The sequence below is a fragment of the Lampris incognitus genome, chromosome 2 (assembly GCF_029633865.1).
Source record: "Lampris incognitus isolate fLamInc1 chromosome 2, fLamInc1.hap2, whole genome shotgun sequence".
NCBI classification, from domain to species: domain Eukaryota; kingdom Metazoa; phylum Chordata; class Actinopteri; order Lampriformes; family Lampridae; genus Lampris; species Lampris incognitus.
This window is the reverse complement of record NC_079212.1, coordinates 22,503,210-22,529,060: the sequence shown is the minus strand read 5'-3', so window position 1 is coordinate 22,529,060 and position 25,851 is coordinate 22,503,210. Positions and strand designations below refer to the sequence as shown.

The window sequence follows — 25,851 nt, the reverse complement described above, 5'->3', positions numbered from 1 at the left end:
GCGCTGGAGTAGAAAGAAAATCTGAGCGACTGACATAATAGGGCGCCACTACGATTCTAAAAATAGAACAGGCGTGAGCGCGCATTGAATCATGGGATTGATTTTCAGACAAACTGCTCTTCGTATCGTAGTGTGCGAAAGTGGTCGTCCTGAAGATTTGTGTTTACGATGGCTGGTAACCTTGTCATAGAGGGAGCCAAACAATATAGAAAAGGTGCCACAAAGCATTGCTGCTGGGAAACTTGTAGATCGGATTCACGATATAAAGGAAGGCTGCCTGAAGGAACAGAATTTTTGAGATTCCCAAAGCTAGGATCCGTGAAAGATGGCCTAACAGAGTGGGAAAAGAAACGCGAACAGGAGACGACAGAAAACGCGAAGAGGTGGAAGGAAAGACTTCTGTCGTCTTTCGAACATTAAGAAGGACACTTACATATGCAGTTTACATTTCTTCAGGGGGACGAGTCCTACTGAGGACCATCCTGACCCTATTCTTGCCACTTTTACCGAGAAAGAAATTGAGGGTCGTGTTCTTCGTGCAACAAAACTATTAAGAACGAAGCAAGCCCGAGAAAGCCCTATTGTGGGCCCTTCTAAAGTAAAAAAGGAATGACTTGAGCCTGGAGTAATTACTACTGGCCGTGTTTCAACAGAAGGGTTGCAAATTGAAGAATCTAAGTCCATGTTAGTCGGGGCTGGCGATGGTGAGGACGATGCCTGCTATCCCTTTCAGGTTAAGTCTACACAGACCATCTATTGCAAGTATACTGTAACGTACACGAATAAGTAGAAGCGTTAGCCCTTGGCTAACGGGTCGGACCCTTTAGTCGACTTGTTAACGTTGTCGTCCGTGGTACGGGAGACTCGGGTTCGCGTCCCGGCTGCGGCGGTTCCCGAGCTGCCCCCCCCCCCCGAATTCGCTACAATATTGGAGCCAGAGTTGAAAATATGATATACAGAAATCAGTTCATATCAGACAGAACAAATGCAAAATCCTCTAGTTCCAGCAGAGTCCATTTGATATCGAGTGATCGCATAATTGTAGGTGACAAGAATGTAAATGTTTCACTGAACTTGATTCCTTACAACATAATGCACTGTTCAGTTTCCTTGGACAGGCTATGTATGAACTGAATTACTGGAATGGAAAAGAAAATGGCGACAAAGACAGGGGAGGATTTAGTGCCCCACAAAATATCAGTTAAGGAGCAGCGATTCATCACCCTGATAAGGTTGCGGAGGGGCTTCGACGTTAAAATCATTGCCTACATGTATTACGTAAGTGAGACCCTTGTATTCATATTGTCGCGGTTTTTCTATAGCCCGGATAACTATGGATGGAGGCGGGGACTTTTAGGTGCGACAAACCGGGCTTCACCACCGTTAGCTAGATAGCTGCGCCAATGCTAGGGCTAGCCTGCTAGTTAGCTAGTTAGCCGTGTGCTAATGGGTTAGCAAGCTCACCTTGGGACCAGGGCTGGTGATGGAACAGGGTGGCTGAGCTCTAGGCGGGGCGGGAGATGGATGGCTGCTCTCCGGGGTGCGTGTCTCTCTCTCTCTCTGTACTCTGGCTCCGGTGTGACCGGGTGAATGTCTCTCTCAGTCTCTCTGGGGAAGCTCTCGGGGGTAGTCAGCTAGCTACGGGTACCGAGGCAGTCTGCTGCTAACACTACCACTGCTAGCCACCGTATCTACTGTCTAGCCCAGGATACGCTAGGTTTCCCTGCTCTATCCCACGCTAAGGTGACAGTCTACGATATGGTTACTAAACAGTTCTGGCCTTTGTCTCTCCCGCGGTGTCTAATATAGTTGCGTCTGTGACAGCGCGAGCTAACCTGTGATTGGTCCTCTAGCTGCACGAGCCCAGTGCAACATTCCAAGTACATCCCCAGGCATTTCCCACTACAATATGTTCGTTTTCTGGCAAGCGTACAAGAAATACGCTTGCCAGAAAACTTCCAAATTGCTGAAATAAACCCCTCACGGGATCAATTCTTGTGTTGAAACGTATGTAAGCAAGGCGTGTTGCGCGATGTTGTTTGGCTTGTTTGTCCGCTTTTCGATCCCAAGCTGCATTGCGCGAAAATTTCGTGACGTAGCCAGCGAGGAAGAACATTTCTGGGTGTTGTGGGAGTTTCTGGAGAAGGTGGGCAACAGCTACTGAGAGAGGCTTTTAGTCCCTCTCAGAAACCTGTGAAATAACAAATAATTTAATTGAGAAGCCGTGTCTTTTTTTCTTTTCTTTTTTTTTGGTAAATAAGACATTCTGGGCCACTCTATTCCAGCAGGTGGCGGTAGAGCATTAAATCATCTTTATCAACTGCGACGAAACCCCAAAAAGAAGAAGAGACGTAGCAGAAGAAACAGCAGAAGAAGACGACGAAGGAGGAGAAAAAACAGCAGAAGAAGAAGAAGAAGAAACAGCAGAAGCAGAAGAAGTAGTTTTATAAAAAAGTTACACGATTCGCTCATCCAATCAAACGATAAAACGTCGAGTTCAGCCATGTTGTGGTTTTGAATGAGGGAGAAGCGGGAGAGATTATCGTTTAGCTAGTTTAAATTGCATTTAAAGTCACCTTTTCTTTATATCTTTGATTTTTGGTGCGAGTCAACATTATAACTGCTTTTTGAAACGCGCTGGATTCGACTAATCAGTCCATCAGAATTTCAACACAGTTGAAACGTCTGCTAGCTAGTTAGCCTAGCGTGCTAGCTAGCTAGTTCAAAGCTAAATAGCTAAAGTTCAACCTATTTCGTGGAAAAGTAAAATGATATTTGTTGAGCGTGTTTGCCGGTTAAATAGCTTCAGTTAACCTGCCTCAATTCAAATGCCGCGCATTGGGGCTCACTGATTTTCACTTTGTTGACAGACGGATTGAAAGCGGCCATAGCGATTTTATTTTCAACTAGTGGGTGTTTTTGAACTTTTCAAACCATGCTTACAAAAATATACCAATGGATAGAAACGGGCTTCGCTAATCTTCGCAATGAAGTGCCAGCTGCGGATCATTCAGATACACAAGGGGCACAGGAAGGTGGTCAGAGGAGGAGAAAAAGACCGGCTGAATGGTATGAGCTGTATCGATACTGTTGCTTTGTGTGCCGTTCGTCAGCGATTTACAGTGAACATTGAAGGAACACGTTTAGCCTAACTTTCTTAGGTTAAATTGAGTCATCTCGGTAGCTGACTGCAGGAATGTCAGATCGTGTGCAGGAACCACGCCATTGACACTTACATGACACTCTTTCAAAGTTTGCTTTTCCATTTTGTTAGTAACTATAGTAGACAACGTTCTCTTTTTTTCTCGAAGTATGGAAGATGGAGACAACGATGACCAAGATGTCCTCAACAAGAAATATTGTATGGGTAATTATAAGCTCATCTTCTAATGTGCAGAATCACTCATTCCCCTACATGTCTTGTTTTAAGGACAGGATGTTGTGTTGCTGTAAAGCTCCTTGAGGCAAATTTTGTGATATTGGGCTATACCAGGGGTGGGCAATTTTATTCAGAAAGTGCCAGTGTGGGCGACTAGTAGTCTTTGCTGAGGAACTCGATTAGGAGACACAGGTGTGTAATTGCTTGGTTGGAACAAAAACCTTCAACCACACTGGCCCTATCTGGATAAGATTGCCCACCCCTGGGCTATACAAATAAAATTGACTTGACGCTTGGTAAAGATTACATATGACTGAAAATGTCTTATTTTGAAATGCTTTGCAGGAAACCTCATTGACACAGTCAAGACTGCAGCTGAAGGGGTGAAGAGTCATAGTTCCCATGTAGCTACATGGGTAAAAAACATTATGAGTCCTACCTTAAACAGTCTGCCTGCCTCTTCTGGTCCTGTTCCGGTGAAACCCCAGCCAGAAGTCTCTACATCAGCAGCAGCAGCTTGGGAGGTATGTGATCCTTTTGTATTGCATAAACTTAATTGTTTTTAAAATATTTCATTTGCACGTGCAGGGACTGCTATAATCCATGGTCCTGGGCCAGAAAATGTTTATGTAGGGCAAGTTGATTGGCTCGTCACTGGCCCATCCAGGCCAGATTCTGGCGATCAGTAGGCGGATTTCCATTAACCTGCTTAATGCACAATTTTAAAAATTGCGAACTAAAAATTGAGTAGTGGAAACGTGAATTTTGGAAAACAAATATCACAAATAAAGTTTATGTGCTCGCATTAGCTGGTTTTTCAGATGATTCAACGCAGCAATATTTTGCAAATTTGAAATTGAAACACATTTTTCACATTTAAGTCAAGGTAGTCACACCTAAATGGGGACTGCCCATTGTTCTGACGGCCCATTATTCCGAAACCCCAATAGTCCAAAAAATGTCCCATTGGACCAAAAGCCCATTTGTCCGACAGTCAGTTATCTCGAAAGCAAAAGAAAAAAAGCCTGTTGCTCTGAAAATGCACACTCTCCCTGGAGTTTTTTGCCCTTCATGTCTTCACTGTATTTTGATGTGCAAACACAACAATACCGTTTACTACTAATTCGTGTGAATAGGAGGTGTAATTTTTGTATTTTCAGAGATATGGGCATTTCTTTTTTGGCATAACTGGCTGTCGGATGAACGGCCTTTCAGTCCAGTGGGTCATTTTTCAGACTATTCTTGTTTCTGAACAATGGGCCGTTGGATATTGCATGGCACCTTATAGTAAAGATTGATGGCTATGTGCTTCTTGCTTGGATGTGGCTATTGCGTTGCAACTAAAATTGCGTTGCGTAACTCATCAAATGTTAAGCTGGTCATTCTGAAGTTTTGGATCCGTAGGACCTCTGTAAAATCATTGCGGACAATGACCTCCCATAAATCCCTTATGACGTGGCTGCTGCCAGGTATAAAGGTTTGCCTTTCTGTCATTCCGTGTATCACATACCCTCGTCACCTTCGATTAAACACTACGACGGTTATTGCAGTACATGCAATAGAAATCACCGTGCCAACATTTATCAGGTCTTGGAGACTATTGCGAGAAGAGAAAACCCATCTTTAATTGCATAATTTCCCCACGAGGATTAATATAGTATATCGAAATCATCTCATCAGCCGCTTCTCCAGGGTCAGGTCACAGTGGCAGCAAGGTAAGTAAGTTGTAGTAAGCCAAGTAGGACACTCAGGACCAAAATAGATTTTTAAAAAAAATCAAAATAACATCTCTCAGTGGAACAAAGCAATTGTGTTTCATCGACTTTGCATTGCAGTTTTTGCGCAAAACTACAATGGAAATCCACCTAGGTCCTTTTAAATCTTTCCCGCCCTAGCGTCATTCATCCATCATGTACAGGTACTTAAAAAAAATGTCGGCTAAAGAAACATCCAAGTCTATGAAAAGAAACGGGCTTCCTACTTTTTGTGGAAGAAACGATACTTCTGGGTGAAAAAAGGCGACTGATATGTTTTGTAGTTTGCTGGCAATTCCCTGCAAAGGCCGATGGAGGGGGTTCGTTTTTTTTTTTTTTTTTTTTTTTTTAAAGGCACTCACAATTATCAAAGACATACTCTCGACGTGCGCCAAAAAACTAGAAACCACTTGCAGTGTATATGCTAGCCAAGCTGATTGCGGATGACCCATCATCAGGCCTGCTTAACATTTGGGCAAGACGGGTGAATACTTTGAGTCACCAGAGGACGGAGAAGCTTATTAACACAGCCTACCATACTGTGAGCAGCCCTTCGCCGCTTATGAAAGGGTGGTCGCTCTCCTAAAGAAAAACGGAGTGGACACAGGATCCCAATATATCACTGATGTGGCATGTCGAAGGCACACAAAAAAGGTTATGGATAACAAAGGTTAACAAATGTTACGAAAACGTTTCAAAAATGAATCGGTTGTTTAAAAGACTCAAGTTTATTTTACTTGATACATTATGAGGAAACCGATGTCATTTTATACCAGGGTTGCCCAACCTTTTTTGAACCAAGATCTACCTTTACATTTGTCAGCCAGCCAAGATCTACCAACCCAAATATGGAACCGTATTACTGTAATACACACGATAAACAAAAATAATAAAGGCACTATACAGTATAATTCTCTCAGTAAGAAAAGTAGAAATGGGGTCCGCGGTGGTGTAGCGGTCTAAGCATCGGCTTTGTGTCGATGCAGTTGCCCACTGGGAACCGGGGTTTTCACCCCGGTCTCGTCAGATCCGACTATGGGCAGACTTGATGAAGCAGCAATAATTGGCAATGCTGTCTTCGGGATGGGGGCGGATTCGGCTTCTGTTCATCACATGAATGCGTCTCTGTGTTTGTGTTGGAAAAAGCAGTGGTTCGGCCTGGATTCGCCCTGTCACGGAAGTGGTGAGGCGTCTCCTTCGAGACTGCCGGCCGGAGAGCTGCAGTTGGCGAACGCGTGCAGTACGAGGGTGGGTGTTTGAACTAAAATAAGGATCGATTGGCCACTAAATTGGGAGACAAAGAGAAAAACCAGAAAGAAATTTAGAAAGAAAAGAAAAGTAGAAATGTCATTCTCTACCTTAGTGGGACCACTGGCACTGGGAGGAGGAGGCTAGTTTCTCAGAGTTGTAGCAAATGGTTGCAAAGCCTTAGGCAGGCCACAAGGTGGTCATCTGTCATTGTGGGTCTGTACTTTGACTTGATGAGCTTCATGTGAAAAAAAGCAGATTCAAGATTTAGTTTGTCATTTTCATTATGTACCTGCGTGCATAAATAAAAACGAAATGGCATTTCTCCCAGCCCACAGCAGTGCAACAGAGAAGATAAAAAAAATACACATCCAAAAAAATTCCTGAAAAACAATACCGCTAAAAACGGAGAACAAAACAAAAAAGTGCAAACATTAACAACACAGTCCATTTACGACAATACAGTCCATTCACACAGGTAGGTTGATCCACCAAAAAAAATGCTGTAAAGTTCATGGCATATCTCCTGAGGTTGGGGTACTTTTCCTGCAGCAGTAGCTCCCAGAACACTCCCTTCATCCCTTGTGTTGCCCTGAATTTAATCTCAACATCAGTTTGAAGTGTGAGGATCTCATTCTCCACAGCAGGGCTGTCCAGGTGAAACAGAGATGCCACTTCGGAGGCAATGTCATCCACATCAATACTTTCAAATGGAAAACATAGATAGCTGGCAACAGGTTCAGTGGATGCAAAGTCAGTAAAGTGCCTATCAAACTCTGACAAGATGCTCTGAACTTGCTCCTCATAATGTGCATTATCAAGCTGTGCTGTCATTACCCTGACATTTAAGTTCTGCCTGCATGTGAACAAAGTTTCGCAGGTCACTGCATTGCAGTCTACTTGACAGCAGTTGGAGCTTGCTTTTAAATGCTTGCTTTTATTTATCCTTTCCCTGTAGTTCTAAATTCAGCTCATTCAGCATGCTAGTGAGATCAGTTAGGAATGCCAAATCCAAAAGCCACTTATTGCCCTCTAGCTGTGTATATTCAGCATGTTTAGCAAGCTTGAGAAAATCTTTGATTTCAGGCAACAACTCACTGAATCTCTCCAAAAATTTACCTCTGCTCAGCCACCTTACATCCATGTGAAGCAACAGGTCTGTGTGTTCTGCTCCTGTCTCCTCCATGTGCGTGCGAAATAGCCTCCTCTGTAGGCTCCTTGCCCTAACTGAGCACACAATCTTAATAGCTATATCCATCACTTTTTTCATGTTTAAGATCTTCCCACAGAGCGCTTGTTGGTGAATTATGCAATGATAATTAAGGAAGTCTGGGAAAAATCACTTTGCTTGCACAATCCAACAAACCCATTAGTACGACCTACCATAGCAGGTGCACCATCAGTTGTAATGGAGATGAGTTTAAAAAGGAGCAGTTATTCTGTTTAAGGAATTCAATGAATGCTTGAAAAATACCTTCACCTCTAGTCTGTCCTTTAAGTGGCAAAATGGTGAGCAGCTCTTCTTTTGCGCTCATGTCGTCAAAGGCCATTCTAATGAAAATGCATAACTGTGCCACATCTACCTTATCAGTTGACTCGTCGAACTGGAAGGAAAAACACTCACATGCGTCAACGTCCTTCAGTTGCTTGTGAAGATTCTCGGCCATTTCCTCACAGCACGGTGTAACAGTATTCCGGGATAGTTGAACGTCTCTAATGGCGTTCACAATGTCCGTTTTATTCTTAAAATCCCCAAAGAGTGGGGCCACAACAAACACCTCTTTCACAATTTCGCCGTCTTTGAAAGATTTCTTATGCTTAGCAAGAACATGACTGACGTGATACGATGCTATCATTGCAGCCTTAACCTTGGTGTTGGGTCTCGTAAAAATTGACTGTTGCGCTGCTAATTGAGACTTCAATCCTGCAATTTTCTGGTTCGTAGAGCTGTTTTCACTGGGAAATCTATATCATAGCTTTTGTACACTTAAAATGCCACTCCAAATTACCCTTCTTGGGTAATTTTGAGCAATGCACTGGCATTGCAGATCACACAGATGGATTTTGCATTGGAATAAACAAAAAAACAATCTTCCTCCCATTCATTGTGAAAATAGGTTTTTGATCCTTTGGCTTCTGCCATTTTTGTTGTTTGTCATCTCCGAACACTCAGAAAATTAAAGAGAAGCTGGTCTTGCTAATGTTAGTCACGGCTCTCGTCTCCCTTTCTCCACTTTGACACTGACAGTGAATGTAAGATTATGCCTTCATACGTCAGAGCTTGCGAGTGAGATTATATCTTGATTGACGTTGAATCTGACCAATACAGGACTAATGCAGACCTTGCCTCTTAATGGTTAGTCAGATTCAATGTCAATCAAGATGTGAAAACTAAAGACTGCCAGTTTTTTTTGTTGTTTTTTTTGTTTTTTTTCAAAATCTAACTCCATTTTTCAAAATCATCTCACGATCAACTGGCAATCGACTGGTTGGGCACCCCAGTTTTATACAATGATTAAATCACCAAGATTATGGATTGGTTTGTTTTTTTGCTGCTGGGGCAGTGAAACTATACAAGGGGTCTGTAAAAACTAGTACTACTTTCGGCTGCTCCTGTTAAGGGTCGCCACAGCAGATCATCCGTTTCCATTACTTCCTGTCCTCTGCATCTTCCTCTGTCACACCAGCCACCTGCATGTCTTCTCAGCGCATCCATAAACCTCCTCTTTGGCCTTCTTTTTCTCTCCCCTGGCAGCTCCATATTCAGCATCCTTCTCCCAAGATAACCAGCATCTCTCCTCCATACATGTCCAAGCCATCTCAATCTTGCCTCTCTTGCGTTGTATTAAAAGCATCACAGAATTTAACTACAGAACCAGTGTTGAGAATGCGAGAGCATGTTTTAGGATTGAAACTAGGAATAGAGAGCTGTAGTGGAACTTAAAAAACAACAGCTTGGGCATCCGCGTAGCATGGCGGTCTATTCCTTTGCCTACCAGCATGGGGATTACCGGATCGAATCCCCATTTTACCTCGGGCTTTGTCAGGCATCCCTGCAGATACAATTGGCCAGGTCTGCGGGTGGGAAGCTGGATTTGGGTATGTGTCCTGGTTGCTGCACTAGCGCCTCCTCTGGCCGGTTGGGGCGCCTGTTCGGGTGGGGGGGGCTGGGGAGAATAGCGTGATCCTCCCACATGCTACGTCCCCCTGGCAAACCTCCTCACGGTCAGGTGAAAAGAAGCGGCTGACAACTCCATGTATCTCGGAGACGTGGTAGTCTGCAGCCCTGCCTGGATCAGCAGAGGGGGGTGGAGCAGCGACCGGGACAGTTCAGAAGAATGGGTTAATTGGCCAGGTGCACTTGGGGAGGGAGGAGAAAAACAGTATTATGGTCTGTTACAGTTCCATCCACCAGATTAAGACACTTGAGAGAGAAACCAAATGAGAATGCAAGGTCTAAGTCACAGAGGTGGGCAATCTTATCCAGAAAGGGCCGGTGTGGGAGCAGGTCTTTGTTCCAACCAAGCAGTTACACACCTGTGTCTCCTAATCAAGTTCCTCAGCAAAGACTCTACTGGTTGATTAGTGGGATCAGGTGTGTAACTGCTTGGTTGGAACAAAGACCTGCACCCACACCGGCCCTTTCTGGATAACATTGCCCTCCCGCCGATGTGACCTTTGGAATGTGTTGCCTCTTTTAATGGATTGAATGAGGTTAAAAGTATCACGCCGGGAGCAGGAATAGAGGACCCAATTGCAGACAGTGGAAACTGGCTGGGCTAGAACAATTCTTTATTAAAGCAAATGAACTTACATAAATAGGAACGTAGATACAGGCAGCAAGGAAGGCTTGAGACAAGACGTGAATCATCCAGCTACCAAAAGTCAATATGACGATCTGCCAAACAGTCAGGAATATAACTGCTGGGGAGCCAATCAGGGAAATGGGGAACAGGTGAGCAGGGCAGAAAATAAATGGCAAGCCAAATAAGGGCATGGGGAACACGTGAGCAGAGCAGGGGCAGAAACAGACATGGCAAGCCAATCAAGTAATGGGGGACAAGTTAGCAAAGCGGGCAGAAACACAACCCATGACAAAGAGTATAAGATGCAAAAAATGCAAAGTGAGGGAATGGGAAGAACAACACATGAATATTAAAATCACCAGGAATAAGCAGCCTTTCATATTTAGGCATGACAATGGATTGAAGCTCAGAAAACTTAGAAATAAAACTAACTGAATTAGGTGGCCAATAAATAAAGATGCAGAGTAAAGGGGGAGGGGCAGTGATTAAGAAACTTCAACTTCAAAGGAGATAAAATTACCAAAAGTAACACAATTGGCATTTAAGACCCAACTTATAAAAAACAGCTAGCGGGGTTGGCTAAGCTAACTGCTAGCCCATGCAGACTGGCAGTTCCAACAGTCATCCTGGCTGGCGTTCGCTCCCTTGGACAGTGATTGTTTTTTTCTTTTTTTTTAGTTTGCATTTGTGTTCTTGTAGTTTTTCAATGTGTCTTTGTGTTGTACTGCTGTGGGCTGGGGGAAACGGCATTTCGTTTCATTTCATGTGCATGAAGTGAAATGACACTGTTCCTGATTTCCTTTGCACTTTGAGTGGCTGTTGCGGCTAGAAAAGTGTTATAAAAAATGCAACTTGATTCCTAATAATAGTCTGTATGGGGGAAAACTCCTGGTGAGAGGGTTAATGACAGATGAGGCCAGTGGGGGGAGCTAGCGGAGGAACAGTACTGTTGGGCTGCCACCATAGATGGAAATGGAGGTTCCAGGAAGGAAGTGTGGGATGTAAACAGTCAGTCATGTGGAGAAGGCTACAGCATGCTGCAAGTTTGCCACTAGCATTCGGCTACCCAGCCTGTTGGGATGGACTCCGTCAGTTCCAAAGAGGGAGAAACGATCCCAAAACAGATTAAAATTATCAATAAAACCTATAATGTGAGCTCTGCAGGCAGAGTTGAGCCAAGTGTGGAGGCTGAGTGTCGGAATAGGACCGGAAATAAAAACAGACTTTCCCCAAGTACTAGGTGTCCACAAGTACTAGGTTGTTAAAATCCTTTTTGGTTAGTTCAGACTGCTGACGAGCTGCATCGTTTGTCACCACATTAACGATCACTCGATTGGCCCCGGGACCTTATCCAGGATATCAGGGACGGTGGCTCCAGGGAAACGGTATGTGGTTGCGTGGAAAAAAATTGATGTTCCTGATTGTGGAATCCCTAACTATTAATGTGACTGGGAAGAAAAGGGGACAAGGAGATGTCGGCTGTGGGTTGTCATGGCAGGAAGGTGCACAGTCCATATTGTGTATTGAAATCGCCAAACAAGTGGGCCAGTGGGGAAAAAAATGTTATGATGGACACTGCACTTGCTTACACATCACATATGCACATTTTATGTTTTTTGCTGTCAGGTTGTGGGGAGGAACTCTGCCTCTCAAGATGAGACATTTGCTGCTCCATCAACAACTTTGGAATGGAAAACATCTAAATCGGGTAAGAGCGTTGTTGATGTGTAAACCTACTGCCATGTGTCACACTCAGAGGTATGGTAGGTATGATATGACTACTTAGTCCACTTATGACATTCACTGTCAAAAGATTATTTACCACAAGAATTTGAATTCATTCTGTCGTGATAATGAAGAGGCAGTTTCAATTTCTGGTTCAAAAAAATGTGTTTACATCAATATTAAACACTGAACGACAACTGATGTAATTCATGTATTATTTTGTGTTCGACTGTAGACTCTTTCCGAAATGAGAGATCAGTTATGGGACCCAAGGTCTATAGGCGTCAAGTGTATTCGAGTCGAGTACACTGTGACATGACCAAAATAAACGGTCACTCGGTCAGCTTGCCGCCCTCCAGCACCCCCAAAGAACTTCCTCGGCCAAGATTAGGCAGGCCACTCAACCTACGGCCACGTGAAAGGTCAAGGTATGCTGGAAAATTTGTGGTAGTGCCTCCTGGGGGACTTTTTTTTTTTTTTGGTTAAAACTTTAAGTTTATGACTGTTGGTTGATCTGTGTCATTTTGTAGTTGCAGCCTTTGTGATGCCTCAGGTGTTGGCACAAATGGCACATACACCGCCAGCACGTTTGAGACCTTCCCCATAAAAATGGTGCAGAGCCCAACACACAGCACCTCCTCCATTCACCCTCGAAGGACCAACGCACGCTGCACTGCTGAGGAGGTCAGAAATTGGGGATACAGCAGATATAAGGCTGATGACACAAGTTTGCACTTGACAGGGATTGGGGGGGGGTTGGTAGTATAATAGTTCATGAGGATTATATTTTATAGGGAACTACAGACTGAGTGAGTGAATAATGTCATATTTATGACAATTTAATTTTTAGGACTCAAATCTGTAGAAGCGTTCATATACTGTTTTTGTGTAATCAGGTCAGCAAGACAAATCTGAATGGAGATCAGCTACAGGGATCAAAGTTCTCGCACCTCCTGATAGATTTCCGTCAAACTTAACCTACAAGGGGCATTTTTGAGATCGATGTAGGTTTACAGGAACATTTAGAATGATGTGTGTTTGACAATTGCACTCCTGGATGAAGTGCTTTACATCTGTCAAGACAACAGTGTGTGCTATTTGGCTCACTCGGTGGAATACTGTTTAGTGTAGCGGTGTAATGCAGGCTATGAAGCAGAATCATCTAGCGGCTGCAATTTTCCAATGTGAGCAGCTGATAAATATCATTTTGTTTCACAGTATAGAAAGTATTTTTAGTTCCTAGGTTTGGTTCTGTTAAATGATAATGGCATTTCATCAGCTGATCATCAGATCAGCTGTTTGTCAGCCAAGTTTGAGTTGTTAATGGGCTGATTAACCTTAATATCTTAAGGTGCAATGTGTGTCTGCATATAAGAAATTGTAATACAGCGGTACTTCCCATTTCAACTTGAAATATTTCTAAAAAATAACCAACTGCCTAGAAGTCATTATGGAAATGTTCAGTCACTCCCAGGTTTTTAAGTGGAATCTTAAAATTGTTCACATACATTGACACTTTCAGTTCAGTTTGTGCTCTTGTTCTTCTGTTTATTTTTTTTCCATGTTTCAAAACGTTAAAAAAAAGAGACTCAAAACTGAACCATGGCCCATTAGACTGTATCCCACTGTCATATGTCTGCAAATTGAGTAAATGTAATCTTGTTGAAAGTCTCGTTTTATAATAGCAGTACGTCATTGATTAGGACTGCTAGTTGGCCTGCCAAAGTTTTACTAAAAGCTCACATGTTAACATAAAGGTGCACTTTATTCATGTCCAAATAATGGCGAGTGCTATTGTAAAACCTGGTGTTGCACCAAAATCTGTGACCATGTTTAAGCTGTGCAACAGTACAGAGATTTTCGCAGTGGACTGGAGGACACTTCCAATTTCTCCCATGTCCTGGTTAAGTTAGGGTGTAGGTTTATTGTGGTTAAGTTTAGATATGGATTTGGTTTTGATCAGGCTGGGGTTACGATATGGGAGGGTGGTCATTCCTTCCAACACACCATCTAGACCAGTGTTTACCAAACTTTTTTTTTTTCAGGGGACCCACTTTTTAAAAATGACAAACTATTGTGACCCAATTCACCATAGACCTTATCTATAAATTATGAGAAGAGCACATTTGTGCATAAATGAAAGTTCCTGACTGCTTTTGCTGCCATTTCTGGATCACCTTATATTGAATAGGTAAACCAGCCATTTCGAAGAGAGATACGTTTGATAACTTACTTCGTCGTATGCACATTGGACACATTGAAAACATACACGTGTTAAATACTTTATAGATTAGTTATGATAGATTAGTAACGTTAACACGTTATCGTTGTTTTTATTTCCTCATCAGTAAAACGGTATACACAATTTAAATACGTATAAATGAGCCTTTCATACTAGATTCAATGTAAGTACAATTGTCGGAACAATACAAACATTTACTACAATAAAAAAAATGCTTTTCAAGTTTTTTGAAATGCTCATGCCTATTAGAACAAGTAGGCTTGTTTAAGTGCAGCTATTATCAAACAATCAATTCGAACAGTCAACAATTGATTCGTTAACCACATCAGATCTATTCCATATCCAATCTCATTAGGCCCATTATGTGTTGTTTACTTATCCTGAATATTCTCATTTTAGGCCTACTCCAAATATCCAATTGTCCATATTTTACTTACAACTCGATAATGTGATAGGTGGGATTACTTGCTTTTTAGTATTGCTGTCCGGTGTACAAGAGGGAGAGAGCAATGCACGTATTGGGTACAGTGTTAAGTCTATTTTTGGTGAGAAGGTGAATAGCTCATTAGGTAAAAACACTGGCCTTCCCACCAGAGATCGAGGATTCAAGCCCCGGTTGGGATGAGTCTCCAGTAAGAGTCAGTGGCTTAGACTCCTAATGGTATACAAGCAAACTACCTCAGATGTGAGTGAGAGTAACATGAAGAGTCATACCGGCTCGGATGTTGCCTGGGTTCACAAGGTCTGTGTCAGGTGTCGAGGAACCTGGAACTGATGGAATGCTACTGTAACAACAGACCCCAGGAGAGGGGCTATATGAAGCATAGGTGGGTCACAGAAGATTTGTGACCCAGTCTCTGGGAATGACTGATCTAGACCATGAAAGTGGTGCTTTCTGTGCGTTTGACCTTTGCAGATTTTTGCGTAACACCAGATGACGGATGTCAGGGTCATTGACAAAACTGTTAAAAATAAATGGAAGTTGGCTTGAGTTGATGAGAAATCTGTGGATGGGAAATCCCTGACTAGATTTCACTCTCTGTTAGAATGCAGAAGCATCTTAATTTGTTGTTTCTAGAAAGTAATTTATTAAATGTTATGTCAATTATCTGCATCACATGGGGTCAGTCCATCCGTGAGGAGGAGAGAGAGGTCTACAGACAGTTGCTGACCATGGTTTCTGGTGGTCAGTCATCTTTCCTCCACAAAGGCAGCTCACCCGCAGTTGTGCGGTCACTCAGGGATTTGTAAGCATCTAAATATTTCCCTTTCCCTTTATTTTCCTTGGCTTTACCCCATCATAATTCTTTTTCTCTTTCTGTTAGATACTCCTTTCACACCGCTTTCTCTGTTTTGCCAATTTCTCCTCAGCACCAGCTTCCTGAGCAGCAGTTGTGGCTTGATGCGCTTCTCACCCCCTGCTGGCTCAAGGGCAGGGGAGAGTGCAGAGGTACCCTGCAGATCCCCAAGTATGCAGGGTAATTCCATTCAGTACTCCAGCAACCTCCCCAGCCCAGTGGAGTGCTCTAGCAGGGCAGACAGTCAGATGTGGTCCCCAGTAACTGACCTCAGCCCAGGTGGGGCAGCAATTTTTCCATCTGCTCCTTCACCAGCCGTCCTGCAGGTCAATTCCCCTCAGGGCACACAGTCATCAGGTGAGGTTTTCACACTGTTGTGTTTTCTATCAATGATGGTGTAAGTATTTAAGATTAAATTTCATTGATGTTTGGTTAAAGTGATGCATAACTGCTTGTTTATGATAAAAACATTTCTCTCTTTCAGCTGACGATAGCGACTCTGTAATAATTGTAAAAGAGCAAAAGGGTGAAAAACCAGACAGCTCAAGGTTTGTATTAGTTTTCAGTCATGGGTGTTAACATTTAATTCTGTTAATCATTCCCCTATTGTACTGCATTCCATTGAAGTCTGAACTCTGAAAAATCCAACCTCCTACTTAAGGAAAGTGCAGAGAAATGGCCTTTAAATCGGAATTTCAGGCAAGATCACTTACAGTTAAGGTCAAAATTATTAGCCCCCAAAGAACTATGGAACATTTCCCTAAATTTCTGCCCATTGTTTGCATCATTCATAAAACTTTACATCGTAAAACATTCAATGTTAAGACCTGTATTTGGTACATTTTGGAATGTAAAATAAATCCTCAGGTTTGCTTTATACCAAATGTAGTGAAAATTGAGGTGGTCAAAATTATTAGCCCCCATGTGATTTTTTTTTTCCATTATTGTTATTATTTTGGCTTTCAAAACACACCTGACCAATCAATCAGCTTTCAAACACACCTGAGCAATCAATCGGCATTAAACTTTACTTAAGGGACTCCAGTGAACAGGGCTAGTGACACTTAAGCACTTGATTGAGAGGGACTACTCTTAAATTCTTGGTAAGAAGTAATTTCATCATGCCAAAAAGTAAAGAAATCAGTCTGGAACCCAGAAAGAAGATAGTGAATGCTCATCTTAAAGGGGAAGGCTATACTGCCATTTCCAAGCGTTTCGCATTGTCTGGAACAGCTGTATGTTGCAACATTGCAACGCACAAGGAGACAAATTTTGTTAGAAACAAACCTGGGCGTAGTCGAAAGTGCAAGATTTCAAAAACTTTGGTTAGGAAAATAGTCAGAGATGTCAACAACAATCCCCAGGTCTCTGCCAAAATGATTGTTGCTGAACTGGCCTCTTCTGGACTTGATGTTTCAAGGAAGACTGTTGTTGGGGCTCTTCATTGTGGTGGGCTTCGGAGTCATCGTCCAAGAAAAACTCCATTGCTCACACAGCGGCACATCAAAGCCAGACTGAAGTTTGCCCGTGAACATATGAAACATAGGCATGAGTTTTGGAAGTCTGTTCTTTGGTCTGATGAGACTGAACTTTAGCTGTTTGGGCACATGGATGTTGCTTTTGTTTGGCGAAGGAAGGGAGAGTCCTTCAACCCTAAAAACACAGTTGCCACGGTTAAACATGGTGGCGGGAGCTTAATGCTGTGGGGCTGTTTTACAGCTTCAGGCACAGGGAACCTTGTTCGGGTGTATGTGATCATGAAGAAAGAAGATTATATTGACATTTTGAAGGATAATGTAAAGAAATCTGCTGCCAGTCTAGCTTTAGGTCACTGCTGAGTCTTCTGGCAAGACAATGACCCAAAGCATACATCTAAGTTGGTCCAAAACTTTTTGAAGGACACCAGAATCAAGGTCCTGGAGTGGCCCGATCTCAATCCTATTGAGAATCTGTGGCGGGAGCTCAAGGTTAATGTCCATGCTCGCAAAACCACGCAATTTAGATGAGCTGGAACAATTTGCCATGGAAGAATGGGCTAAGATCCCTCAAGAGACATGTGCCAACCTAGATAGGAACTACCATAAGAGGTTGTTGTCAGTTGTGAGTCAGAAAGGTTACACTTTTGACTATTAATTGTCAGATGGCTAATTTGGCCTTGTCATTTTTGTTTTTTCTTGTTTCAATTCAGCGCATCAGTAAAATATCTTAAGCTTAGTGGAGATTTTTTCTTTGTTCTTTTGAAAGCAATTAAACTGTAAACACTTTTGGTTATGGTCATTTCCATGGAAAAGTTAAGGGTTTTGTTTGATTTCATAAAGTGGGCTAGTAGGCCAATTTTTGTTGAGATAACAATCCTAACATCACAACAACATGGTAGCACACACAGTCAATGAAAAACAAACTTCTCTTTGTGTAGGTTTTTATTTGAAAATGTGTCTAATTGGGATCTTAACTACTCTGTTTTTTTATGCTATGACAACATTTTATAGCAGCTATTCCTATCCACTTAAAACGTTTATTTGTTCGATGGAACAAGACATAACTTCCCCATTTATGGTGGTGAAGATGGTCATGTAGCTCATGTACAGAAGCTTGTAGAATTCACAAGCTTGCCAAATGAATCCGAATTTGCTGCAGGTGTCCATCTTTTCCTAGAGGCAGTGGAACGCATTTAGCTCAAGAGTGGGAACTACCAGCTTAGAACTACCGACTTCCAACAGAATGCAGCATTATTATCTGGACCTGCTTTTTAAGGCACTGCTAGGCATACATTCTATTAAAGGCATTGAATCAAGGAACTGACACATGTTGATATACCGGTAAAGGTCCTAACATGTCCATTGTCCTTTCCACGCTACCCTGTTTCTGCAGTGTGTCATGTTTCCAAGCCGAACTATGGATCAAAGAATTGTGAGTACACTTGGCACTACTGTCTTTAATTAATTTCACGAAGAAATTAAGAATTTACAGCTATAAGGTATGTAATATATAGCAATAGGTATCTTTTCTTAATACAGGACGACCATGTACGACTCTCGAGCACGAGAGAGACGGCGACAGATTGAAGAACAAGAGGCTTTGACTGCCCAGCTGCTACGACAAGTGGGTACACATTTTGTTGTAATCACAGCAGCTTCTTTTGGAGCCGTTTCAGTTCACTAACATGCCTGTGATCTTGGTCCTCAGCGCCTGTCTGCAGAAAGCCAACTTAGCCCAGATGTGGAGGTCCATGTGCGGGTTCCTTTGGAGAAGGAAGTTCCTCTCACACGTACCATAGATGAACCAAAACCCCTTGAGGAGAAACCAGAATTCCCTGAACTCACGGAGGTATTAGGTCTTATAAATTGATAGGGTTTCCTCATCAATCCTGTGGCTCTTAACCAAGGATTGGCCTGGCCATGATCGGATCAGATGATCAGAATTTTGAATGATTCCAATAAATTTATGTGATGCATGCACCTCTCTGCTGACTCAACTCTGAAAGATGCAGTTTTGTAGTTTGGCTAAATGTCCCACCTTCAGCAATAACGGGTTGGTTGAAACGTGGACAATGATGAGTAAATAGCCAATGAGCAATCTTCTCTGTGATAATGAGAGGGATACAGAATGTCACATGGAAGCTCAGAGAAGTTTTCCTGCACTGAGCAGCATAAAGGTTTTTTTGTTTTTTGTTTTTTTAAAGAAGAGTGTACTTAAGTTCTATAACTCATGTGCTAGTTCGCAAAAAGTATATTAAGTTACAACAGTATAGTTTAATTTGACTCGCTTACTCTCTCCTTTGATGCGCTCTCCCTGCCTCAGCTGTTAGTACATTTTAATTTAAAATGAAAGCATTGGACTGGCAACTTTGCAGACTGTGCTTGTTGGTGCCAGACCAAAAAATTAAATTTGCATAAATAACAAATTGCATAAACAAACATACGATCACAGTATAGGTTGTGATGAAAGCTTAATACAGGTGTTAATTGCACTCGTTAGCAAATTTTGACACCAAAATTTGCACATTAGTTAAATGAATATCAGTCCTGGACAAAAAAAACTGCTCGTCCGATCCCTACTTTTTAACCTTCTGTCTGTCAATAGATGGGTTTTTCACCTTTCTTTTTTTCCCAAAGGATTCAATTTTTCTTTTAAATACAACTATGTGCCGTCTTTGTGAAGGAGATGGAGGATGAGGTGAGCAGAGTGTTCAGGAGTGGGATTCCCCATGAGGTGTTGAGTGAAGGATTTGGGCTGAGCCTCAAACGCAAGGACCTGCAGACCCTCAGCCAGCGTAACTGGCTCAATGATGAAGTGAGTATACCTGACCCTGATCATAAGAACTCTATACTCTTCCATGGGTTGGCGCCCGTGAATGGCAGGCAGTTAATGTTACTATTGCACCAGACTTGCATATCACTGTTCTATTTGGTGGTTGTTCATATGAACTAAATTTTAGCCTTAAATCAGTTGTCCCCAACAAAGTACCAGTCATTGGGCACCATTTATTGCAGGCTCTGCAATCCTCAGGGCAGAATTAAAAACAAAAAAAGAGTCAAATTTGGCACTGTGCATCTGTAGGCTATGTTTGCCCTCTCTCCCCCACATTGATCCAACCATAATTCTAGGGATTGGATAAACCTATAACAGAATATGCAGCGTCAATTTCGTTGCATATTCATTGCATAATCTCATTCATATGTGGCATTTAGGCATTTATTCCCGTGTTGCACGGTTATTTTTACACAGGACATTCATGCATAGCTTTCACTGAGTTCCATTGTCTCTCCATTGTAACAATGTATCACAGCGCCCCTTGTACCTGCAAAACTGAAACATTGTATCACAGTGGGCCTGGATGACTGATACAACAGCAACCGGAGCCAAGCTTTACTGTGTCAGTTCCTGTGAACAGCCTTTGCTAGAATTTACTATTCATACAAGTATACTGCTATATAGGCTAACATGAATGGAACAAGAAATATTGCATAGGTGGTTGTTGTATTATAGCCTATTCAAGTGTCAAAACATGGTGCTATTTTTTTTTATTATTATTTTTCCCCTATACCACAGGAAGAAATCATGCAGGTGCCCCTCTCCTTGCCAATGGGCTACATTGCTCTGTGTTTTATTAAATTTGTTAAGTCTGAATGAATGCATGTATGATATTGGGAGTTTTGGTGTCAAACAATGTTTCTGTCATGACACCACACCATTCCCTGTTGGATGGCAGACTGGATGGGCCGTGAAAATATTGTAAATATAAAACCGGGCCGCAGTGCAAAAAAAGTTGGGGACCCCTGCCTTTAAATGACCCCAATCACAACTTGTATGCGAGATTTGTTGTACTTTCAACTGAGCACAACAAATGCTCATCCAGTCAGCTTAGACTCTCTCTCGCTGCCTTTTTTCACAGGTGATAAACTTTTACATGAATCTGTTGGTGGAGCGCAGTAAGGACCCGAACCTGCATCTTCCATCTGTTGACACCTTCAGCACCTTTTTCTTCCCCAAACTACGAAGCAGTGGCTACTCTGCTGTCCGCCGCTGGACCAAAAAGATGGATATCTTCTCCTTGGACATCCTGCTTGTGCCTGTCCATTTGGGGATGCATTGGTGCCTCTCTGTAAGTTAGCAGGACCAAACAGGAAGTTGCAATGAGTGCTCATACGATCTTGTTTACACAAATCTCTTATACAGGTGGTGGATTTCCGCAAGAAGGCCATCATGTACTTTGACTCAATGGGAGGAAATGATGGTGGAGCTTGCAGGATATTGTTGTGAGTTTTCTGTCAGATTATAGTGGCTTTGGATAGCTAGTTAAAGCTTAAACTGCTGTATATTGGATCGGTAGTTAACACAAGAACGACCGGGATTTCACTCCTACCTAAAACGACCATGGGCCGTCAAAATGACGGTCAGTTTTTAAACTATATTCTGTTAAGAAAAATGCTCAATTGAGATATTAATACATTGCATATGTTAGTATGTCTGTTAGGAAACGACTGACACTAAAATTAACATTTTAACAACTGTAATACTATTTTTTTCTAAAATTTTATTTCAGATTCTTCCCTTTTTCTCCCGATTTAGTGGCCAATCGCTCCCTATTGTAGTTCAAACACCCACCCTCGTACCGTATGCGTTCACCAACTACATCTCTCTGGCCGGCAGTATCGAAGGAGACGCCCCACCACTTCCGTGACAAGGCAAATCCAGGCTGAACCACTGCTTTTTCCGACACACACAGAGACACGTTCATGTGATGAACACAAGCCAACTCCACCCCCTCCCAAAGACAGCGTTGCCAATTATTGCTGCTTCCACGAATCCACCCATAGTCGGATCTGACGAGACCGAGGCGCGAACCCCGGTCCCCAGTAGGCAACTGCATCAACACAAAGCCAATGCTTAGACCGCTACACCACCGCGGACCCAACTGTAATAGTATTTTTAAACAATTTAAACTTCAAAGAGGCATGGTCAAACTTGAATAGCAAAATTGAAAAAGTGAAACTATTACCTGAAAAACAAAACGGAAAGCACATATTGCTAACCTAACAAACGTTAACGAGGCCTATAAAATGTGAAATGTAAAGAAAGAACTGAAAATAACTAATGAAACCGTCCCAAACAACGACTGCAACTTAAAAACTACTAGAACGACCATTGGCCGTCGGTTTGTCAAGATCATGGTTGTGAAGTTAAATACCCAATTGAGATATTAATGCATTACGTATGTTCGTATGTCTGTTAAGAAACGACTGACACCAAAATTAACATTTTAACAACTTTAATACTATTTTTCAAACAATTTAAAATCGCCGCTGTCCAACGCCTGTAAATACTGCAATGCCGCAGTGGTAGTCATGGTGCATTGGAAACGGCGTCTGTAACCAGACAATTTTGGCAATAATCAAAAATCAAGTTTAGCCTATTACTCTGCACTGGAGAACGCTAGTGTGTTTCTAGGACAGAGCAATGAACTTCGTGAAGGAAGTTATGCGACCAACACACGTCTTAAATGGTGACATGACTCGCACAATCATGCACAAATTATGGCTCATGGTCGTTTCAGGTAGATCTTATCATCACTTTTTTTTTTTTTTAATTCATTCCATCATCAGCTGCTTCTCCCGGGTCGGGTCGCGGTGGCAGCAAGCCAAGTAGGGCACTCCAGACGTCCTTCTCCCCAGCAACACCCTCGAGCTCCTCCTGGGGGATCCCAAGGTGTTCCCAGGCCAGATTGGACATGTAGTCCCTCCAGCGAGTTCTGGGTCTACCCCGGGGTCTCCTCCCAGTTGGCTGTGCCCGGTAAACCTCCAAAGGAAAGCGCCCAGGAAGCATCCTAATCAGATGCCCGAACTACCTCAACTGGCTCCTTTCGACGCAAAGGAGCAGCGGCTCTACTCCAAGCTCCCTCCGGATGTCCAAGCTCCTCACCCTGTCCCTAAGGCTGAGCCCAGACACTCTACAGCGGAAACTCATTTCAGTCGCTCGTATCCGCGATCTCACCCTTATGGTCACTACCCAAAGCTCATGACCATAGGTGAGGCTTGGACTGAAGATTGACTGGTAAATTGAGAGCTTTGCCTTCCGGCTCAGCTCCTTCTTCACCACAACGGTCCGGTACAATGTCCGCATTACTGCTGATGCTGCACCAATCTGCCTGTCAATCTCCTGCTCCATCCTACCCTCACTCGTGAACAAGACCCTGACATACTTGAACTCCTTCACTTAAGGCAACAACTCATCCCCAACCCGGAGGGAGCAATCCACCGTTTTCTGGTAGAGAACCATGGCCTCAGACTTGGAAGTGCTGACTCTCATCCCAGCCATTTCACACTCAGCTGCAAACCGCCCCAGTGCGCGCTGAAGGTCACGTTCTGATGAAGCCAACAAAACCACATCATCTGCGAAGAGCAGAGATGCAATTCTGAGGTTCCCAAAACAGACACACTCCTCACCTTGGCTGCCCCTTGAGATCCTGCCCATGAATATCACAAACAGAATTGGAGACAAGGGACAACCTTGGCGGAGTCCGACACCCACCGAAAACATGTTTGACTTTGTGCCAAGAATGTGGACACAGCTCTTGCTTTGGTTATACAAGGACCAGATGGCTTGTATCAACTGCCCCGGTACCCCATACTCCCGCAGTACCCTCCACTGAGTGCCCCGGGGTACACGGTTGTAAGCCTTCTCCAAGTCCACAAAACACATGTAGACTGGCTGGTCAAACTCCCTTACCCCCCTCAGCACTTCCACAAGGGTAAAGAGTTGGTCCGTTGTTCCACGGCCAGGACGGAATCCACATTGTTCCTCCTGGATCCGAGGTTCGACAGTCGGTCGGAGCCTCCTTTCGAGCACCCTAGAGTAGCCTTTCCCAGGGAGGCTGAGCAATATGATGCACCGATAATTGGAGCACACCCTCCTGTCCCCCTTTTTGAATATGGGAACCACCACCCCAGTCTGCCACTCCACAGGTACTGTCCCCGACCTCCACGCGACACTGAAGAGGCATGTCAACCAAGACAGCCCAACAATGTCCAGAGCCTTCAGCATCTCAGGGCAAATCTCATCCACACCCGGTGCTGTGCCACCGAGGAGCTTTTTAACTACCTCAGAGACCTCTGCCAGTGATATGGGTGGGGCTTCCCCTGAGTCTTCAGACTCTACCTCCTCCACTGAGCACATGTTAGTCGGGTTCAGGAGCTCCTCAAAGTGTTCTTTCCACCACTCAACAACATCCCCAGTCCGGGTCAACAGTTCCCCTCCCCAGCTGAACACAGCCTGAGTCAAAAAAAAATTTTCAATTGATCTAAAACTCATTTCAATGCAAATATATGCAATTTTAGGAGCATTCACGGAGCGGCAGGTCTTTTTTTTTTCTCACAACGTTATTAAACTTTGAAAATCCAAAACCGTCAAAGTGACAGCCTTGGTCGTTCTAGTGTTAAATTACCTGTCACAGAACCATTGAAATTTAATTATGATCCATGTATAGTAAGAAATTGTCATTTGTGTCCACAGAGAATATCTTCAGCAGGAGAGTAAAGACAAGAAGGGCAAGGAACTGGATACCTCAGGCTGGAGTCTGTGTAGCAAAAGACCCAATGTAAGTCTTAGACCCATGACCTGCTTGATAGATTTGATTATTTAGCCACATTCAACTTAAAAAGTCAGCACTGTTTTCTCCCTTACTTTACTAAAGGAAATCCCACAGCAGATGAATGGCAGCGATTGTGGAATGTTCACATGCAAATATGCAGAATACATCACCAAAGACAAGCCGATCACATTTACACAAGTAAGCACAATCTAGCAGCAAAGAGGATGTAACTGATAAATCGTTTTGATAGTAACAGAAAGAAAATGGCTGACATGAAATCCCCGTTGTATTCACAGAAACACATGGCCTACTTCAGGAGAAGAATGGTTTGGGAGATACTGAACCGCAAACTTTTGTAAGGTCAGGGGGAGGATTGTGAACTGGGTCGCTAGGCTCACTGTTCTATGTAAGTGGACTGCATTTATATAGCGCTTTTCAAGTCTGCCGACCACTCAAAGTGCTTTATAATGTATGCGTCACATTCACACACACACACTGATGGCAGAGGCTGCCGTGCAAGGAGCCAACCTGCTCATCAGGAACAGTTAAGTGTCTTGTTCAAGGACACTTTGGCACGCTCTCTGGAGGAGTCGAACCAGCGACCTTAGACGACCCGCTCTACCTCCTGAGCCATGCCGTCCATTATGTGTCATAATGGTGGCAGTGCAGTGTTCAACAACAGGATTCACCTTCCTTCTCTGGGAATGCCTTGCATCCAGGCTCATCCAGATCAGGACCCATCTCTGCCAAACCACCTCCTCTTAGGGCAATCTAGTCCTTGGCTGATGTGACATGACTGAAGTAGAAAGCACTGCCCTCCAAAACTCTACTCCAGCTTGTTGTTTTTTGGTGTAACCACGTAGCCTCTGTATTGCAGGTGCAGCTATTGCTCAGCCAGAACCATTTCAGGAATCAGACAAGTACTGACTTACAAATCATAATCTTAAGTGTAATATTAACATATTTGATGCAAATACAAAAGGTTTACATGTCATTTCAATGCACAAAGGAATTGTTAATTTGTGTTATGCTGGACCAATGTTTTTGGTAGTGCCAAGTCTTATGATTTGGAACTGCCCATTTTAAGTATTTGTGCAAACTAGTTGCATCACGGGCATCCGAGTGGTGTAGCAGTCTATTCTTTTGCCTACCAAGACGGGGTCTTCAGTTCGAATCCCCATGTTACCTCCGGCTTGGTTGGGTGTCCCTAGACACAATTAGCCATGTCTGCGGGTGGGAAGCCGGATGTGGGTATGTGTCCTGGTTGCTTGCACTAGCGCCTCCTGGTTGGTCGGGGCGCCTGTTCGG

General features: G+C 43.2%; 2 protein-coding genes across 5 annotated transcripts in view; one reads left to right on the top strand and one right to left on the bottom strand.

Annotated features, from left to right (window-relative positions):
• The first annotated feature begins 2,935 nt into the window (after window positions 1-2,935).
• On the top strand, window positions 2,936-25,821 carry senp1 (SUMO specific peptidase 1). The gene is made up of 19 exons (XM_056298576.1): window positions 2,936-3,069; window positions 3,312-3,367; window positions 3,725-3,903; window positions 11,098-11,106; window positions 11,814-11,895; window positions 12,148-12,340; window positions 12,443-12,596; window positions 15,283-15,401; window positions 15,526-15,809; window positions 15,937-16,000; window positions 18,324-18,362; window positions 18,470-18,554; window positions 18,639-18,779; window positions 19,614-19,745; window positions 20,848-21,057; window positions 21,132-21,211; window positions 24,465-24,549; window positions 24,646-24,741; window positions 24,840-25,821. The coding sequence occupies exons 1-19, from the start codon at window positions 2,936-2,938 to the stop codon at window positions 24,900-24,902; spliced, it is 2,205 nt and encodes a 734-aa protein (XP_056154551.1). The 3' UTR covers window positions 24,903-25,821.
• rbms2b (RNA binding motif, single stranded interacting protein 2b) overlaps window positions 9,723-25,851 on the bottom strand; it is a 37,880-nt gene continuing 21,751 nt past the window's right edge. For all 4 annotated transcript variants that reach the window (XR_008811932.1, XR_008811934.1, XR_008811935.1 and 1 more), the window contains exons 15-16: window positions 20,863-21,055; window positions 9,723-9,741 (exon numbers count right to left, since the gene is read on the bottom strand). The gene's annotated coding sequence lies outside the window, so the exon portion shown is untranslated. The remainder of the gene's footprint in view (window positions 9,742-20,862; window positions 21,056-25,851) is intronic.

Bases quoted from the DNA above. Each gene is read 5' to 3' on its own strand.
- senp1 (XM_056298576.1), top strand. From the start codon at position 2,936: ATGCTTACAAAAATATACCAATGGATAGAAACGGGCTTCGCTAATCTT. The intron at 21,212-24,464 runs GTGAGTTTTCTG...TTGTGTCCACAG, and splicing joins GGAGCTTGCAGGATATTGTT to AGAATATCTTCAGCAGGAGA. The intron at 24,742-24,839 runs GTAAGCACAATC...TTGTATTCACAG, and splicing joins AGCCGATCACATTTACACAA to AAACACATGGCCTACTTCAG.